Below are 20690 nucleotides of genomic sequence, written 5' to 3'. Positions count from 1 at the left end.
CTCATTACAACAATAAATCTCCAAGGCACAGTAATAACATCTATTATAAAAATTAACTCCATCAGAAAGGAGTGTTTAAAAGACAAGGTGTTCAACAAAATGTTGGCAATTAAAAAGTATGTCAGTATGTGATAACAACTTTGAGACATAATGTTTATATCGTGATATAGTATCAGAGCTTTTACATGTATCTAATAAAGAGTTGGTTTTAAGACAGTGTATGCAGTGAAGAACTTCATTTTGCTCGCTATGCTAACATTAAACTCATGACACAATAAATTATTATTGTTATGTTTTAGTATTTTAGTATTTTACGTAACAGAAGCAAAATGGATACATTCTCAAAGAAAGTCCTCACGTACTGCACATTCGCGATTTTTCAAGGACTGTCGTTTTCAATGTTTACGCCAACGGAATTTTTCTACGTGCTACATATTTTGCAGAACGATGTTACGAAAACCAACTCCTACCAAGGTTACCTGGTTTCTGTCTACTCTGCTACTGCATGCATCAGCGTTATTGCGGTTGGTTTAATCTTTGATGTGTACAAGCACGCCAAACGAACGTTGTTGGTAATTTTAAGTATGGGTGTGATAGGTTTGTTCATATGTCTTATACCGAACGATTACAGCATTTTAATCGGAAAAGGTTTCTTCGGATTTAGCCTGGGTCATATAGTAATGAAGAACACAGACTTGTTGTCTTATAAAAACGAGAAACGGTCCTTTAATTGTCTCCTGTTAATTTATGGAATAGGAAAATCAAGTTCTTTTTTCGGATTAATGTCAATCATTTTTATCCTACCGCACATAAACTTTAACATCGGATCTTGGAGAATCTGGACAGGTAATGTTGCTATTATGATCGTCTTGCTATCCAATATAGCGGCTCTATGTATCTGCTGGTTTGTTATGCCGGAGGACGAGTTGAGACCACGAACTGTCACCTTTGTACACAAAAAACGTCACAGTGACAACGAAGAGGAAGAGGAGGATACTGTGCTCATTACAAAGACTTCTCAGCCCGAAAAAAACGCCATACGGAAGATAGTGCTACCTAATCTATTATACCTCTTAAAAAACAAACACTTCATCATTTTGAAGTTACACACGACGTATTTATATAACGCGATCATTGTTTACACAGTGTATCTTCCGATGACGTTGCATTCGTATTTCCATTTCACTCCACGTTATATCGGCATGGTAGTGCTGGTAGGCAGTATTGGTGCACCTTGTTACACGTACATTGTAAATAAAATTGTTCACTTGACAACAGAAACCAACATGGTACTGGTTAGCACAATAGGACTACTCATGCTACAAGCCCTGCAATGCATCAGCAAACAAAGTGTGTTTTCTGACCTACTTGTGGTTAGTTATCTGTATGTTATCATTGTTGTTGGACCTTGTGTACGAGTTTTACTTGTATCGCAAGTTGGCGTGGTAGTGGAGGATGAGTTAGCTGGGACAGCGCAAAGCATTCTAGAAGTTTTCATTCTATTTGGTAGCACAATAGGGTCTGCTCTGGCAGGGAGATTCGCTAACGATAAATCTCTTGTGATTCTTTTACAGCTTCTGTTCGGTTTAGGGACTTCGTCTTTATATTATTGGAAGAGAGGGGAAGTAACACGTCCCCAGTGGAAAATGTAACTATTTACTAATTGTAGGGTAATAAAGACTCTGTAATAATACGCCAGTTCCGTGTGTCTGTCTGTCACTTTTGCAAAGTGGATTAATATATTCACTACTGTCTTTGATAAAGTCTTTAAAACATCACCTATAAATTTGTTCTGTAAAGTACCAAACTTTGATGTTAACATAATGTTGACGTCAAAGGAAAGGATATTAAATTAATGAAGCCATTACAGTGCACTTAAAACTTTCAGGCCAAATAACTTAGAAACGAAGTGGTGACGTCAATTTTTCACCGCGTAGGTAACTAGGGACCACCTAGGACCAATTTGGGTAAGTTTCCCAAACCTGTGTCCCCCAATCCGTTTCGGAAGGGACAGGTTGATGACGTCATCAGAAAATATACAAATTTCTTAAAATAATTTTTTTGCATATTTGTTAGTTTTTACTGACGTCAGCAAAATTTTTAAGCCCATATATCTCCTTAGGTGTTTGTCCAAAACAAATGATCCTATACATTATCCAAATCAGCTATTCAAGCTCTACACCATAGAGGTAACACGTCAACAAATTTCCAAGAAAAAACATTTTATCTCTTGACAGATCCTAGCTGACGTCATCAAAATTGAAATAACGGTTCATTTTTATTGTTCTAAGTGGATTTTTCCACGGGATTTATCGACTATTATATATTTTATATATATTTTTTGTTTCTCTGTTCCTTAACTTCTCTTTAAGAAAGGTTGTTCCCAGCCTTGGCCGGTTTCTTTTCCTAAATACTGAGTTAGTATTTAGCAAAATAGTCCGCCTCTAGCCCTACCTACTTCGATCGTAGGATGGACATAAATTGGGTTGTAGGATCGCGTGAAACCCACTTTATGAGAGCTGGAACTGAGAAGGTTTGTATCTCCCGACGCATCTAATTCGCATTTGTCCACTTCTCAAGAAGTCAGAAATACTCAGTATGGAGAAACGACACAAAGGAAGGTACATCGGTGTACCTTAAACGCCTAATCGTTTTTTAGTTATTTTAGCGTATTTTAAACTATCATGTTTTAAGACAATTTTTCCTCTCGAAAATGACTGCATTTATTTTTTATAAACACAAAAATGCTATCATCAGCAAAAAAATGTAAAATTTGACACTTTACCTTTATAGTGCATGAGTAAATTTGGTGCAAAATAAATACAATTATTTTAATCTCCCCTCCAGTTCTGTCCAATGGTACAAGTAGTTTTTTCACGTGTATTGGGTACTACATGGAGTTGATTTTTCAGTAAAATCTATTCTGCAAATTACCACATAGCCACCTCCTTTTTCCAACGACCATCCTGATTTATTTTATTTTACAATGAGATTTTACCTCTCAAAGTGAGTGGCTATACCACTATGGTGGCTCAAAGTACGCTATGTATGTCTGACATTATATCACATTACATTAAAATCAAATATGTAAATAAAAAAAGAAAAAAAATGTTTCAAGGAATTTATAGTTCGAAAAAAGTGCAATTTGTGGAATCTAATTTTGCGAAGTCAACAATCTTTTCCTAAGACTTAAGATAACACAGACCTTTAACTTTGGCGAACACGGTTTTTTATAGGAACTTAATCTAAAACGCAAATTGAGCTTGAGATTTTGGCAAAAACAAAGTACGAATTCCTTCATAGATTATAAGACAAAAACAATCCGAGTGTGGAATATAAACCTTTTTCCCAGAGCACCTCGTATCTTTTCTGACATTGGCAGGTGGTAAATACTAAAACAAACAATTCTGATCTTTATTTCATTAATGTGCTGTATGTTTTTACAATAAAATAACTTGAACATGATCTATTTCTTCTAGCACTTAAAATAATCAGCATATAACCACATTCGTAAAACAATAAAACTAATCATATATTCTCTAATTTTCCAATAGAAAAAAAATGAACAATCGAGGCTAAAAAAGCGTAAAAAAATTATGCAAAAATGCATTATAAATTAATGCGAATCGAGGCGATTTTGTACAACGTATTGAAAATGCATTTTAAAGACTGGGGAATAATGCAAAAGAGAAGTATTTGGTATTGTTTAAAAGTTTTACATATAAAAAGAATAAAAATAAAAAAGTACAAATTTAGACGACAAATATATTGTGACGTTCAACGTTTGATTTTATGACATGAATTATTGCGGTTTAGAGTCTCGCATTGTGCAAATTTAGGAAAAATCTTTAACAATTTAATTGACCCTTTAGCATCGTGTCAAAGTGTTCGAAGTCGTGGAAGTGTGGTTTATTCTCTTTCTCTTAAACTCGCGAGGGTTCGGAAAACACGTTAAGTTCAAAATAGATAAAATAATTAGCCTGACAAATCTCCAAAGAAACTAAGTAAGGCTTCTTGAACGCATTACAGACACACACACACACAAAGGCCTGTCTATGACAGTTTAAAAATACGACCATATAGTTATGTTTTGCTTTCATATTGTCAAAAGTGAATTTTATTTCAAATTTACAGAAAAATCGAACATGAGGCAAAATGGCAACCACCAATTGCGCATTCTTTTCTACCGTACATCATTTCTTAAGCTTTTTCTGCACGCCTTTCCTAATAGTCTTTACAAAACATTACATTATTTCCGACAGCTCAGATATTTTAAAACCATTTTACATAAAATTACATAAATAAGATCAGAGTAAAGGAGAACTTCGTTCACCTCGAACATTCGTTGATTTGAATTATCTCCTTTGGTCACGTGGAAGTTCGAGTTATGGAGACTATGTGATATTTACTATCCCTAAGAACACATAACATTCAGTCTTCGTCATCCAACACTAGAATACTACTGTTACCTTCTTGATGCGTATTAAACGAGTCAATAAGTTGTTGCAAGTTTTGAGCGGACGCATCTTGATCTAATAGCAAATCATTAAAATACGTTGACGGGTCAAGTTGGCCATAATAGGAATGTTCCGTCGTAGTAGGAGTTTTTACGTTCTGATTTGACGAGTGATTTGCACCAGTACTTAACGAGGTAACTGGTACGACACTATTATTTACGCCAACAGGCGGTGTATTGCCAGATGTCGCCCGACTATTACTTGTGTAGGAATCCGTTACCGCATTATCGTTAACACGGGTCGTCATAGCATAGGAAATTACATTGTTTAATATGCTAGCTCGATCAGAAACTACTGAATTTGATTGGTTGATATTTAACAATGGGTTTCTATCAAAACGGGCAGTGGTAATATTCGGCGTGTTTATTCTCGGTCCAGAAAGAGCATTTCGGGCTGACGTCAACAAAGACGTTAAAACACTTGATTCCGGCGTCGTTGTCCTCGTCGTTGGTTGTAAATCGGTATCCATGTTATCCAGATACGCTGAACTAGCAGGATAGCCAGGACGTTGGAGCAGACGTAATATTTCTTCAGAAGATGGTGCACGCGCTGTGGCGGTAGAATAAGGTACAGTAATATTATTGGCCACCGGCAACAAATTGCTTTGTAAGTTAGGCCACGACGTCGACTGAGTCGGTGGGCGCCATAGGAATGGTCGAACTGGAACAACAGGAGTATTTCGAGGGAAACTAAAAGATATTTTTAAAGTCGTCTCGTTACTGTTGGAACACTGCTTATTACTAAACGATTTATATTGTGTCGTAATATATCTGCATATACTCACTTCTGTTGTAGAGGATAACTTCTATACGGGACGTGTGAACCCTGCGCCATCATGCGTTCCTGTTCATACGCTAAAAATAGTAGTTGCTACGGTTACGGCGTCGTTAAAATTAATGAAGACCTCTAGGTCAATAAATAAATAAATACATAAAAAACTAGTTTTAAACATAAAAAAGAGAAACCTCTTTTGGCAGCTCTCTTCTCCACACAGTTTAATTTTCGCGATTGTTCTTCGATCAACAAAGATTCGTGTTTAAAAGGTGTCTATAAAAACAATGCGAAACAGTCAGTGGTTTGATATGATGAGAAACAGTACAAAAGTCAACCTGTCTTATCCCAATAAAGGTTTGGATTCTTCATATGCTAATATACAAAGCGAGAACTATAAGAAAAAAACACGATGGTTGGTCAATCGAGAAGGGATTACCTTGGTTATCCAGCCTCCGCAATTACGCATCACGTTCGATAGTACGGAATCTTCAAACTGAGCATAGATGTTAGAAAAATCGATCACAGGCTCGTCCACCTAAAGACATATCACTTATTTTAAATGCTACAATTTGATTGGCTAGTGACTTCATACGCAAACGCCGATTGGATAACACTTTCGTTAAATTTATTTGTCTCACCCAATCCTCGACGATTAATGATTGTATATCGCTTTTGCAGAAATTTTCAGTTAAGCTTAGCTCGTCTACAACGCGATCTAAAAATTAAAAACATTACTTTGTAGAAGTGCTGCGACAAACATGATAGAGGTGAGAAAATATTAAGATCTTAAAAGACACATTTTTGTCTTTTTTTCTTTAACATTCTTAATAAAAAACGATATCGCAAATGAAGTGAACAAGCATGAGGATCAACGAACCTGAGATTCCCTGTTTTGAGATCTGTCGATAGTATATCTTTTTCTCCATTGTGTTTGAAGAGACGAGTCTGTAGATATAACATCGTTTCGTCTGACCATACCGATATATGCTAGAAAATGAAGACATTACAAAAGTTATAAGACACAAAGTAATACTTAAGTTCAAGGCGTGTTACACGAATTCATAATGGCGTGAAGTCTTCAGATATGTACGCGTATTCTTCCGTACTAGATGTTAACCCGTGAAAAAATCCACGAAATAGCCCGTCCTTTATATATCGCATTTCGTGTTTCAGTAACAAAAAGACAAATAGACGCACGGACAGACAGACGACGGCTATTATTATAAAGGTGTCATAAAAGGAAATTACCGGCAGACGGCCTGAGCATCGTGGCATGGATTCCATGATACATCGAAGACAACAACTCGATTTGCGGATACTAGGTTGATACCCAAACAACCAGCCCTGCAATAAAATATAAAATGACTAAGAACATTTATATATGTAGAAATAAAACTTCTTAGAGAACGTGATTATATTATCTTGCTGTGTCAATGCGGCGCTTACATAAGGGCTATACTTAGTCCAAAGTTTGGTGTGTAATTACTTCGGTATCCACTGAGAAGTTTTTAGGCTGTTCGTGTGATACACACAAAGTAAAAACCACATCGGTTTAAATTTACTTCAGTCTGTTTTAAAAATCTCATAAAGCGAAATAGAGAATTAAAGTGAAGCAAGTGCTATGATCAGCATAAAATACGGCTGCTTACTTCGATTCAGGCGTGTATAAACACGACACACGACGGCTTAGCACAAATGTAAAGTAACGCGAAGCCAAATATCTGTAAGGAAGAAAAACAATGACACAAACCTGGTGGAAAGCAAAAACAGTTTCACTTCAACATTCTTTTTGTCGTTAAACAAATTAATCAGTTTTTCTCGTTCCAGGCTGCCTGTGCTTCCATCCAATCCTAACCAAACAAAGAGGGTAAGTAAGAAGGTACAGACAGGCAGATTATATTATGTCGCAGACGGTTGCTTATGCGGAAATAGCGACCTTACGACACAAGTACGGGACCATCTACGAAACAGAAAATACTATTATTTTTCTATGCAGATTAGGGCTACCCGCCAAGACAAAGTCGCCGTTCTCCCGTTCAAGGTCGTTGCATATAGTTGCACAAAAAATTTTCTTTGTTGGGTGAATAAAAAAAAAAAAAAAGAAAAAAAAAATTAAAAAAAATGTTTAATTTTTTTTTATTACTACTTTAAATATTTTATTTATTCACCTAACATTTTTTTCAAGAACGCTTTACCTCACGTTGTAAGAAAAATCATCAGACTTCAAATGAATAATAAAAAAAACATACGAAAGTAATCTCGTCCTTTCTTCCAACATCGGTCAGCAGTCAGTGGCATGACTTGCAACATCTCTTCAATCGTGTTCAACGTAAGAAGGCTCTGACTAAAATAAAATGTTGCACTAAAGAAAATGTAATGACAACGCGAGAGAATCTATGCAAATGAGTTGACAAAGATGTTAAAAAGACACCAAAAATGAAGAAAAACAAAATCGGGAATTTTTTGAAAATAATAAGAAAAAAAATATATCAAAATTATACATGTACTCAGAAATTGCATAAAAAAATTATTCATTTATTTTGTTTAAAGGGGATGCACAACCCATACAACATATTCAGTATATGGTGATGCAGTAATAACTTGTTCAACTATAACATAGAGAGAAAGGGACGTTTTTGTTAGTTTAATTTCGGTCTTCTATTAAGCTTGGTTCCCACTGTGGTTTAACTTGGGTTTAAATATAAAACCTAAAAGGTTTTAAATGTGCTTTAAAAATTAAAAATAAAACCTGAGCATTCCCACTGTGTTTTAAAAGCAAAAACATGTAGCGTTTCTCTCTTTGTAGTTCACATTATGCTTTAACTTTAAAATCTTATTTAAAACATACTTAAACACACTTAAACCACAGTGGGAACCGAGCTTTATTTTACAAACTTTCGCAAAGATTTTATTAGGGATCGTCTCATAATGTTCGTACGTAGTTCGTATAATTCGTATAAAAAACTTCGTATCGATTTATTAAATCTTTCGTATCATTTTATTTTTAATACGAACTTTTTCGTATCATCAAAATTACAAGTTCGTATAAAGTTCGTATCATTTAAAATAAAGTTCGTATGTAGTTCGTATCATTTTTAAAGAAGTTCGTATAAAAATTTGCTTCTACGAAGTTCGTTTATTATAATTGGACTATTATCTATAGTTTTATATTGAAATTTTTTCAACAATTATAAAGTTCGTTTCGTTATACGAACTTCGTTTATTCTAATTGGATTTATTATCTAAGGTCTTTAAGGATCGTCTCCACGGCATCGTAGAAAGCAAAAACATTTCTGTAGATCGTTTAAAACTCATGAAAACAGGATCGTAGAAAGCGAAAAGATCACTGTGGAACGTTTAAAATTCATGAAAACGGAATCATAGAAAGCGAAAGAATCGCCGTAAATCGTTAAAAATCATGAAAACGGGATCGTAGAAAGCGAAAAGATCGCCGTAGATCGTTTAAAAAATCATGAAAACGGGATCGTAGAAAGCGAAAAGAACGCCGTAGATCGTTTAAAAATCATGAAAACGGGATCGTAGAAAACGAAAAAATCGCCGTAGATCGTTTAAAAATCATGAAAATGGGATCGTAGAAAACGAAAAAATCGCCGTAAATCGTTAAAAATCATGAAAACGGGATCGTAGAAAACGAAAAGATCGCCGTAAATCGTTAAAAATCATGAAAACGGGATCGTAGAAAACGAAAAGATCGCCGTAGATCGTTTAAAAATCATGAAAACGGGATCGTAGAAAGCGAAAAGATCGCCGTAGATCGTTTAAAAATCATGAAAACAGGATCGTATAAAGCGAAAAGACCGCCGTAGATCGTTTAAAAATCATGAAAACAGGATCGTATAAAGCGAAAAGATCGCCGTAGATCGTTTAAAAATCATGAAAACAGGATCGTATAAAGCGAAAAGACCGCCGTAGATCGTTTAAAAATCATGAAAACAGGATCGTATAAAGCGAAAAGATCGCCGTAGATCGTTTAAAAATCATGAAAACTGGATCGTATAAAGCGAAAAGATCGCCGTAGATCGTTTAAAAATCATGAAAACGGGATCGTATAAAGCGAAAAGATCGCCGTAGATCGTGTAGATTGAACCTATGAATATGCAATTTTACTAGTCTTTTCAAAGAAGTCAACCTCGTATATTTTACTTTTTTTATTTCTGGTTTCGTTTAAAGTGCGTATTATTTCTTTTCGTCTTTAAAAAAAATTGTTTAATTCTTTTGTTTCTGGTTTCGTTATTATGCGCAATCACGCCGGTACTTTTGAAGTTCGTTTCAAGATCGTATAGCAATTTACTTTGTTCAAAGTTCGTATCATTTCATTTTGTACGGTAAAAAAAACTTCGTTTAAGTTCGTATCATATATTAACAAAGTTCGTATAAACTTCGTTTACATTTTTTATTTTAAACGAAGCACTTCGTATGACATTCGTTTCACGAAACGAAGTACTTCGTAGCGTTCGTATAATTATACGAAAAAAACATACGAACATTTTGAGACGATCCCTTAGCTGATTCAAAAGATTTAAGGTGCTCCGAAAGGACAAGTTAGCTTTTGACCTAAATGGCTTACAGGAAGTTCTAAAGGCAGCGTGCGCAGGTGAACAGTATATTCGCCAGTAATTGTATCCAATTTAATTTTTTCTCACCTGAAAATCAGCATTTTGTCACCGCACGAAATACTTTGATAAATCAACTCTTTCAACACGAAAAACTTGCCACTGTTCTCAATATCAGACGGATTAAATGGATGCTCTTGAAAGATTGGACCAGCCTTGAAGAATAAACAGTAAGTTTAAAATTCAAATTTTGTTGCATGTAACATACAAATTTATTTCCCGCATTTCTTCAAATAAAGACCGTCGTTCATTTAATTTTTACTACTGTCACGGAGGTGTCTATACGAAGGATAAGTTTATCATTATTTAATGGCGCGTGGCCTTGTGGTTATGGAGTTCGCTTCGCAATCACAACGTCCGTGGTTCGGTCCACAGCGCGGGCATGTTTAGCAAGTGTCTTTACCACAGCTACGGGTCAACCCATGCCATGTGAGGGGAATTGGGTAGGTATTACCGTTGTATACTTAATATAACAGTGTTTCCAACCCTGAAGTGGCTATATCCTGTATAAATATTCGGAATAATAATAATAATCACACGCAAATGTATATCGGGTATTTATTCGAGGGAGTCGTCCTCGAATAAATAACTGATATGCATTTGCGTGTAAATTTGCGTGTAGGAACGTTTATTTTAACAAATACGATGGTTGCTGTTCTAAGCATTCACCAGTAACTTCACAACGTACCCACTGTGAAATATCAGTCAAAATCTCCCTTGCATCATTATTAAACGGGTCCAACCCGATTTGTGACGTGTACGAATTTTCCACCACAGATGAAGAGCGAACGAGTTGAGAGGTAGAGTGTGAGTGAGTCATCATCTGTGGAGAAGAGCGAGTAGAGGAAGATTTTTTCTTTCGTTTGACTTTATTGGTTGATTCGTCTAGCGTAATGTCATCTTCATCGCTGATAATGTCCTGTGAAGCAAACAGATGAGGCGTTTTGAAATAAAAATAAAAATTCTTGTTTTAAAACTTAGATGCCACTAAAGAAGAGGAAAAGAGACCTACCACTGGCTTCCCTTCTAAATTTGCACGGACGGCGTTGTAAAGTATAGCTGGATGGTTCCAAATCTATAACAAGAAGAGAATTTTGAAATATATGTTCCTAAATTTTTTTTTCTCGTTGGAATTTGCAAAATATGATAGCAATTTTTGCCATATGCACAAGACTATGCGAAAGATCGACGTTTAAATAAAGCACTTTTTGTAAAAACCCGGAGCATAAACAAAGCATATTATAATAAAACAACTGTCATAGGTCGTTTAATTCTCGCACGATTTCGTGACCTGTGAATCTTTTTGCGCAGATTTAATTGAGTGAAAGTACACACACAGGCGTGCTGAAAAAGTATAAGTACAAAGCTAAGTCGAGAACACAAGAAATCAATTCACATAAGACACACCAACAAATAGCGGCGAAAAAGTGATGTTGGCTAGAAAATTACCTTGCAACATAGACAAAATGTTTTAATAGGATTCAAACTATCGTTGTACGCTTCTTTCGTCAACTCGCATAAGCGACGATATAAGGCTATTTGAATGGGCGACAATCGAACCATCAACACGTGCTCTTCTTTGGGTGGCAGAATATTTTGAAACACGTTGTGTCCACGCCTGTTAAAAACAACAACAAATGTTTAGTTTACCATGCATTTTTATAAATAAAAAAATACATCTAAAATACGTAAAATAGGTTGTCTGCTATTTTAACACTTTAAAGGTTAAGGGATTTTTTGCGATATTTCAAGGTCTAGCAGCACACAAATACAAAGAAAACTTACATAATAACGTAATGTCAAAAATACCCGAAAATTGGCAGCATTGAACATTTGAACCCATGGAAATTTAATTATTAAAACACAAGGTGGAAAAATAACATCTTAATACATGGCAATATTTCACAGACAGACAAAACTGTTCAAAAACTGTTCAAAAAGTTCAAATTCCAACATTGTCAAGGTTTCTCCAGGGCATGATGGATATTTTGTTTTTAAGATGTTTAAAGTCTGGAAGACACCTTGCAAAAGATGGGCATGTGCAGCTTTTTATCTAGTCGGTGATTTATCTACAATATGTTTTCATCACCAATAAGAAAATTGATAAGAACAGCTGAATGATAAAATCTCACCGTTGTACAAAGCCTTCTAACAGACTATATAGCACGTGTGCTCTTTGACGCATCAACATCTTGTCCTGATGCATAAAATAAACAAGCGTCATTTCTTTAGACATAACTGTTTATGTTCATTACTTTACTAATCATGTGATTTCCAAAGAAATATTTAATATTTATTAAAGAATATGTACTAGATGGAGGCAGGGATGGTCTCTCAATTAGGGACTTCATAATTATTACAAAAAGACTAAAAATACTGTGTTTTTTTGCGTACCTTATCAGTGCTGTCAACACATTGGCCATTCATGATAGGTCGTTCAAACATGTTTGCGAATTCCTGACGAGAACCAAGGTAATTTGGTCGAACAAAATCAACCATACACCAGTATTCGATTAGATTATTTTGTAAGGGGTACCCAGTTAGAACTAAACGTTTTCTAGTTAAAACAAATACAGGCAAATCTATAAATTTTTTACCACAGCATAAAACAACTTATTTCTTTCTTAATAATTCATCTACATATACATCATACATCTGTTCTAAGCACCAGCTGGCCCTTTGTCATTACTGATTTTACACCAGTTATCTTCTTTAGTATCAAAATTTAATAGTGAGACCCTCACATAAATACACTATACTATTCCTTTATATTTCACCACAGGAAGCTGATCAATAAAAGAAAAAGAAAAAGGGGCCAACAATATGGGCAATACAAAAAATTTAAAATTCTGAAACAACACGAGATTAACAAGTTGGAACTGTTACCTCGTTCTAATGCTCTTCAAAGCCTGTGAAATGCCAGACTGATAATTCCTGATGCGATGTCCTTCATCACAAACAACTAAATCAGGACCTGGTTTGCAAATTGCTTTCTTTAAGCCTAAAAACATGAAGTGAAACCATAAAAACTAGCTCAACTACTCCTGTGGGTGCAAAGTACAAGGTAAATAGATTCTCACGTGGAAAAACTTCGCCATCCTCATCAAAATATCTATTTCCCCTTTTCCCCTTCCCCTTATTTTTCTTGTTTCCTGAATACAATGCGATTGATCGATACATCTCATAACCCATCAGTAGCACACCTCCAACTTGATCCCATTCCTCTATAAAGGCAATAAAATTATGCATACCAATACAATGATTTCCTGTACCCCTTAGGTTAAGCACGATGTCACTTCACTGACACACACAGCATTAAAATCAGCCAAAAAAAAGATGTATTCTTAACATTGTAAATTAAATTTGACTTTTAATTAAAATATATTCAACTTTATTAAAAATAGTTGTAACATACAATAGGGGCAAAAAATTAAACTATGACTATGTGTTTTAAAATGGTTACAGCAAAATGTCAATTTAGCAATTAATAAATATTTGGGAATAAACAAACCTATCACTTTTGCTCTACCCATCGGAGACTTCTGTGCATCACAAAGGTAAACATTAAACCTTCTGTAATTTTTCCCATCTTCAGCTGCAGCAACATCTGTGTTATCTTTCATCGTTTCATCTGACATTTCGCAAGTTTCAGTTGTTTCTTCAGTTTTGTTCTCCCTCTGTGTGATGCTTTGCTCTTTTTTTTCCTTTTCTGCCATTTTACATATTCTATATTCAATGAAGTCCACAACCTCGTCCAATAATGCCTTTACAGTCAGTTTGTCACCATCCTCTGGCTTAGCTTGTTTTTTGACTTCTACTTGCTGGCTTGGACCAGGAGGCAGCCATCGATTAAATTCATTGAGCCAGTTTTGAATTGTATTCACAGGAACAACACATAACACTTTCTTTGAAAATGTATATCTAAAAAGTAATTTGTTACAATAATTACGCATGATTTGAAATATGCAATATGAAGACTACTCTATAATAGAAAGCTTTTTGGTATACATAGTATCATGCTGTCTTACAAAAGGTTAAAGAAAGGCACAAACAAACTCCAGTTGTGCATTTTTAATGATCTTAGATTGCTACTTGCAGCATACCAAAAAATTTATATACATGTTATCCCTGAAACTAATAACTAAAAAAAATAATTTGCACAGGTTAACTGAAAAAAACAATTGGTGCAGTTCTGGTAATGCAAAAACAGCAGTATGCAATACACCACATTCTTAGAAACTTAAAATACTGTCAAACACTGTACAATGCACATCTTATTTGATGTCAATAAAAACTTCCTAGTGCAAGCAAACTTATGTTTTACGTAAGCAATTTATTTATTTTTTGCGATCACTTGGTTCCATACACGGACAACAGAAAATTAGAGCAAAACTTTTGTAAAAGTTGCAGTAGCTTAATTAACATCATGTTGTAAACTTACGGACATGAATCAAAAAATCGACATTCGTCTTGGCAATCAAGAGAATTTTCGAGATATAACAAAATTAAAAAGAAAATCTGATATTTAACATCCCACACTTGCACTACAAATCTTAAAAAAACCCAGTAAAACCAGACAAAAATCACCTTAAAAATATATCGATGAAAGTTATAGTTTGAATAGTTTTTCCCAGCCCCATTGCATGTGCCAAAATACATCCGTTACCATCCACTGCTTGGAAACCAGAAATACTTTCAATTAAATTATCATAAAGAAAACGAACACCACCAATCTACAAAGAGAAGAGAAACATGCATAAAGTAGAATAATGCTTTTGTCTTAAGTTTGAAAAAAAGCTTGTGAACCCTATAACTATATATCATTTTGCAGACTGAGTAACATAAAAGTGGTGTATGCCTGTGCATTGCTTGAAATTGGCTAACAACAGCTTAAAAATAGTACCTGATGTGGTTTTAGTGCGTTAGCTATAGCTGCATGGACAAATATATCTTTATCTTTATCTGTGTGATTCACATTGATAAGAACACGGCCTTCTGTATCTCGGATATTTAGCAAATCATTAGTGTGCAAGCCTAAAAGTATCATTTGAAACATCAGTCCATTATTATTACAATACAAGATTTTCTGCTATGAAGATACCTACAGGGTTGCTGTCTGTAAGTCAACTTAAAGCATAAAGGGTTTGTGACTGGGAACACAATTATAATTATATATACACCTATATTTATAAAGTAAATTTTATTACTTCATGTAAACAGGCAGCAAGGATGCATAAAATAGGGATGCAGGAACTATCTACAACAGACAACCCCCATTGGAAATTTCCACAGCTAAACAACTAGTTATAAAAAATATGTGCATGGATGAATACGCTGGACAAAAAATATTCTGTCAACAGTTAAGGTTTGACACACCTAAAATCAGAATCTTCAAGTACCTAAAACATCTTTAAAAAACAATGTTTTTTCAAACTGGTTTAATAGAGATATAATTTATACCTAATTCACTGTAGTATTCATCTGATTGTGTTTTTTTCTCATCACGAAAGTTGTCCAAATCCTCTTCATCGCTATCAGAACTCAATACTACAACCTCCTTATTACTCTCACTTTTCTTTAGTGGGGGAGGTTTGCTGCCATCATCACTATCCGAATCCAGACAGATAACATCTGGTGGTTTCCTCTTCAGTGATGTGGGGTCGTTTAGAACCTGCCCTGATTTAATAACCGGGGCACTTTTTGTTATGATATCTATACCAAGTCTTCTTCTACGTTCATTCTCTTCATCTCTCAACTTTTGGGTTCTTTCAGCAAGCTTAGTGTCATCAAAAACATTGCGAATGTTTCTACGTAGATGTGCTTTTTTGTTCTTCCGTTTCTTTCCAGAAGAACTGCCTTTTGTTTCTTTTGTCTTTAAAACCTTAGTGACAGTTAGTCCATTTTCGTTATTGTCATTTTCTTCATCTTCCACTTCATCATCAGTAGTTTCATCTCTGTCATCACCTTCACTTGAAGATTCACTTACAGGTGGTGCAAACATGTTTTTATATTTACCAAACTCAGTCTTTGTTAATAATGCTTTCTAGAGATACACACAAAAGTTAGTTAGGGATTGTCTCCAATATCATTTCAAATTGTTTCATTTCTTAATTAAGATGACTTGCCATTTGTATTTAGAAAGATCTTAAAAGAACATTTTTTTAATTAAATCGTTTCAAATTACATGGAAATCGTTTCATTATTTTTGGATTGGTTTGAAATCGTGTCATTATAAAACAGAAATTGTTTCAAAATCCTTTCGTTATGTTTACGTAGATCGTTTCACACAACATAATTTTAACCTTCGTAAGGTCGTTTTTCGTCATTATATACGCTACATCCTATCACAATTGTTCAATTATTCCAAATCGTTTCAAAAACGTTTAATTCAATCGTTTCGTTTTATGATACAATTATGAAACAATGTTAAAATAAGAAATAATGTAACAATTTCCATACAATAAAAATCATATTTAAAATGAAACAATCTTGGAGACAGGATCAGGGTTTTAAATAAATATTTAAAGTGATCTTTGAAAATTAAGAAATTTGTTAGTTTTTTAGTTTTTTTCTTTTTAGTTTTTTTAGTTCTTTTTTCCAATAAAAATTTATGTTAAAATGTTAAGGGTACTGTAAAACTATTACAAACTACAGGGAAAAAACCCCAGGGAAACAGGGTCAAATGATGTGGAAACTAGGAGAAATAAAGGTAAATAGGAAAAACATGCAATTAATTGGAAACAACCAGGGAATGTTATGCACAAAATGAATCATGACGGTCACGTGTGAACAGATGTGATTGTCGCATGCTTCGTTCAATCATTTCTAGTCCCTCTATCAGGGACTAGGAAAATTCAAGACCATAGTTCAAATGAGAAAAAATTAAAAAGTCTATTAATGAAAACTGTATCAAAGCTTAGTAGATACAGATAAATTTTGTTTCCTGTCTCACTTCTTTATCTACTTTGATATCTTAATACTTAGAGTGAAAATATGTCATTATGATTGTGAACTTACAGTGCTATATGTCAGGCTTAAATTAGAAAGATTTTATGAAAAATTTGCCCCACGAGAACAGCATGTTTTCTTTCAAATCATAATGACTATCCTAAAAAATACAGACCTGTATATATAATTGGGTTAAAAGTATCATGTGACATTTGCCAAACAGAATAGTAAATTAAGAAGACATCTATTTAAAAAATTTTACTCCAAGCTTGATGGATTTTGCTCTTTCCTAACACTTACCCAATTCTAAAGGACCAGCACGAAACAAGCCTAAATCATCGAAAAAATCTTCCATACAACGCGAAAGAGCTGCACAGAAGAGACGGAATCAACAAACTCCTCATCAGGGTCCAGTATTTAACTCGTAAGGAAAAATTCAAAGAAGAATTAATCAAAATTGAAATGTCACTTCAATCGTCAACTCTAGAAATTATCAAGAAGAAAAGGCAGTAAATCCTATCACAAAAAATGCTAAATACTTTTCCGCATATGCCAAAAAGTTCTCAAAAATAAAAACAAGCACTGGTCCACTCAAAATCGAGACAGGCAAGCTGATCCATGATCCAAAAGCAATATCAAACATTCCTCTGAATCAGTATTCATCAGTCTTTAGTCAACCTCTCCACTCTCCAAAACAACAATACAAAATGATTGAAAATCTGCACATATGCGAAGAAGATCTAGTTAATGCCATCAGCAAACAATCTTCAACATCAGCCTTAGGTCCGGACGACTTTCCCTCGATCCTGCTCCTTCAATGCAAAAAATCCCTCTCTGTTTCACTCACAAAGTTTTGGAGAAAATGTATTGAAACCAGTGACATTCCAAAAATCCTCAAGAGCGCTATAATTACTCCTCAGCACAAAGATGGAAGTCGTTCCACTCCTGCAAACTACAGGCCAATCGCCCTCACTTCCCATATTATGAAAACTTTTGAAAAAGTTCTAAGGAACAGCTTAGTTGAATTCATGGCTAAGAACGATCTGTACAACTCCTAGCAACATGGTTTTAGAAAAGCACGTTCCTGTCTGCTAGCTCACCATGATCATACATTTTACACTTTCTTTCAACGTTTCAACCTTGAAACAGTGTATCTCAACTTTGAGAAAGCCTTCAATGGGGTGGACTTTAACATTGTCTTAACAAAAATAAAAAGCATTGGCATACGTGGAAAAATCTACGAATGCTTAAGATGGTTTTTAACTAATTGGACACAATCATTATTGATGAGCCCTCTCTTCCTGGCTACCCCAAAAAAGGAATAGCGTGATTCAAACAATCTGATAGATATGTCAAAACATTTTTCTGCTGCTTCTTGTGTCTTACCTTCCAGGGCACTTGAAGCAGAAGTAGTCGCCTGCGTCCCCGACAAAGACGAAAGTCTAGAAGACTGAAAGATTATCAAAGGTATCAAGAAGCTGCCACTTTGACGAAGACCAAGACTGCACAGGATCCCAGTTTTTAGTGGTTTTCTCTGACTAGACATGACTTAGCTAACTATTGGGGATGGGGTGGGGAGAAAGGAATGGTATATGCTGAAGAAAAACGTTGATAGAAATTTCAGTAAAAATAATAATACGTTATGGCTAAATGACCCTTCTTAGCCAGGTAGGTAACTAGCTAGCTACAACTTAAAATTGCAATCTTAAATTTGGAATTCCTGTAGTAAAAGAAACATTCTAACATGCTAATAAAATCTTGATGAACAAAATGATTTTGCTTGATAAAAAATTGCAGCAAGCAAATGTAGCCTTTTCCTTCATCAAGGAAAACAAAAACACAAAACAAAAACATATATACCCTTTGCCAGACAAATTTTCCCGTATTCTCTTTCGTACTCTTTCGATTTCCCTTTATCATCGTACAGTTTGTGTATAATCTGAACCCCTGCCCCAGCACCCTTTTCTGTAAGAGCTTAAGTAAGCCTCACGCTACAGAAAAGAAAAACACCAAAGGACAATTTGCAAAAATCTGAAAGACTGTCATTGAAGAATCTAAAGAAGGACAAAGATATCATAATCCTACCGGCAGACAAGGGAAGAACACTGGTTATCATGAATACACCTGACTACATCAACAAGTGCAACGAACACATCAACAACGGGCCTTACAAACTTCTCAAGAAAGATCCTACAGAAGTCATCAAACGAGAAGCGAGGAACATCTTAATGGAGTTGAAGAGAAAAGAATACATCGACGATAAGCAGCATTACCGACTGAAACCTTGTGACGGACCACCACCGCGATTTTACGGACTGCCAAAAATCCATAAACAGGGAAATCCAATTCGACCAATAGTCTCCTGCACTGGAACACCGTTATACAACCTATCAAAATTTGTTGCTTTTATCCCCAGCAAATTTACAGCAAGTGACCACAGCAAAAACTCAAAAAGAATTTTCGGAATACATCAGAGAAATAAAGATAGCAGACGACGAATGCATGGTATCATTTGATGTCACATCACTCTACACAAATGTTTCCATAAAAGACACCTTAAACTCATTAAAGACCTTATCGAAAACGATGCTGCATTCGGAGAAAAGACGAAGATTCCAGTACCGGATTTTCTGCGGTCGAACTTGTTCTAACCAAAACATGGTATCTGTTTAATAAGAACTTCTAAACTCAAACTGACGGAGTTGCCATGGGAGGCCCTGCCGACGTATTCGCCATAATCAAATGATCTCATCTTAAAGAGTTCCATGAGCATATCAACGGCCTGCATCGACAAATCAAATTCACTGTTGAGCTTGAACACGATGGAAGCATCGCTTTCCTGGACACTTTGGTCAAACGCAAGAATGGTTCCATTTCAGTTTCAGTGTATCGTTAACCAACACACACTGACCAGTACCTTAACTTCGAATCAAAGCATCAGAAATCTTGCAAAGAAAGTGTCATATCTTCATTACTGAATCGTGCCAACAGCGTAGTCAGTGAGAAACAGGAGAGGAAAGAAGAAATTCGAAGTGTAAGAAATGCATTAATCGCAGATGGATACAGTCATAAAATCATCACGCAAGTATAAATCAAAATGAAGAGAAGATGCAACGGAGATAACAAGGAAATATCAGAGGAATTTATGGAATCAGCATTTCATACCCTTCGTACCAGGTACCAGCGAGATCCTTCGTCGAGTTTTAAGGCAACACAAGATACAAGATCAAATGCATTCTTAACTCTAAAGGCACCCTAAGAAGCACTTTGTCTAAACCAAAAGACAAAATAAACCTGGAAGAACAAAGCAATGTTGTTTACGAAATTCCGTGTAAAGATTGTGATGGAGTGTATATAGGCGAAACAAAAAGAAAGTTTAAGCAACGAGTGCAAGAACATATGCGCAGTGAGAAACGGAGATGCGAAAAAATCGAAATTGCGGACCACAGCTGGAACAGATGTCATCAGTTTAATTGGGATGAGAAGAAAATCATTGACATAGAATCCAGAGCAACGGCCAGGAAGATTAAAGAGACCAACAACAGTGCAGAACGTAACAAACACATAAACAGCATCTCGTATCAATTTCCTGAGATTTGGTTCCCAGCCCTACAGAAGAAGTAGTTACATACATCTAGGTCCGAAAATGTTAATTACCGTAATGAAATTTTCAGCTCGTTTCTGATTGGTTAATTTTTACGAATTTCGATCTTTTGCAATTATATAAATACATGCTCAACATTATTATACTTTGCCCGATGATGGGAGAAGGATCTCCCCAAACGTCGCCTACTAAACTATCATGTTCAAGAAATTT

At 35.2% G+C, this 20690-nt stretch overlaps 1 protein-coding gene across 1 annotated transcript; it reads right to left on the bottom strand.

The window, feature by feature from the left end:
• Window positions 1-3400: 3400 nt before the first annotated feature.
• LOC130625426 (helicase ARIP4-like) lies at window positions 3401-18999 on the bottom strand. Its single transcript, XM_057440519.1, has 22 exons — window positions 18734-18999; window positions 15386-15968; window positions 14829-14959; window positions 14513-14658; window positions 13437-13846; window positions 13006-13149; window positions 12812-12926; window positions 12320-12482; window positions 12058-12122; window positions 11375-11543; window positions 10938-11000; window positions 10614-10844; window positions 9956-10080; window positions 7541-7635; window positions 7042-7141; window positions 6540-6635; window positions 6169-6278; window positions 5930-6006; window positions 5728-5826; window positions 5483-5564; window positions 5302-5371; window positions 3401-5206 (listed from the first exon to the last, which is right to left on the bottom strand). The coding sequence occupies exons 1-22, from the start codon at window positions 18791-18793 to the stop codon at window positions 4432-4434; spliced, it is 3909 nt and encodes a 1302-aa protein (XP_057296502.1). The 5' UTR covers window positions 18794-18999; the 3' UTR covers window positions 3401-4431.
• Between the last annotated feature and the right edge of the window lie 1691 nt (window positions 19000-20690).

This window comes from Hydractinia symbiolongicarpus, chromosome 14, assembly GCF_029227915.1.
Source record: "Hydractinia symbiolongicarpus strain clone_291-10 chromosome 14, HSymV2.1, whole genome shotgun sequence".
Taxonomy (NCBI): Eukaryota; Metazoa; Cnidaria; class Hydrozoa; order Anthoathecata; family Hydractiniidae; genus Hydractinia; species Hydractinia symbiolongicarpus.
The sequence above is the reverse complement of the archived record's forward strand: the minus strand, read 5'-3'. Positions and strand labels throughout refer to the sequence as shown.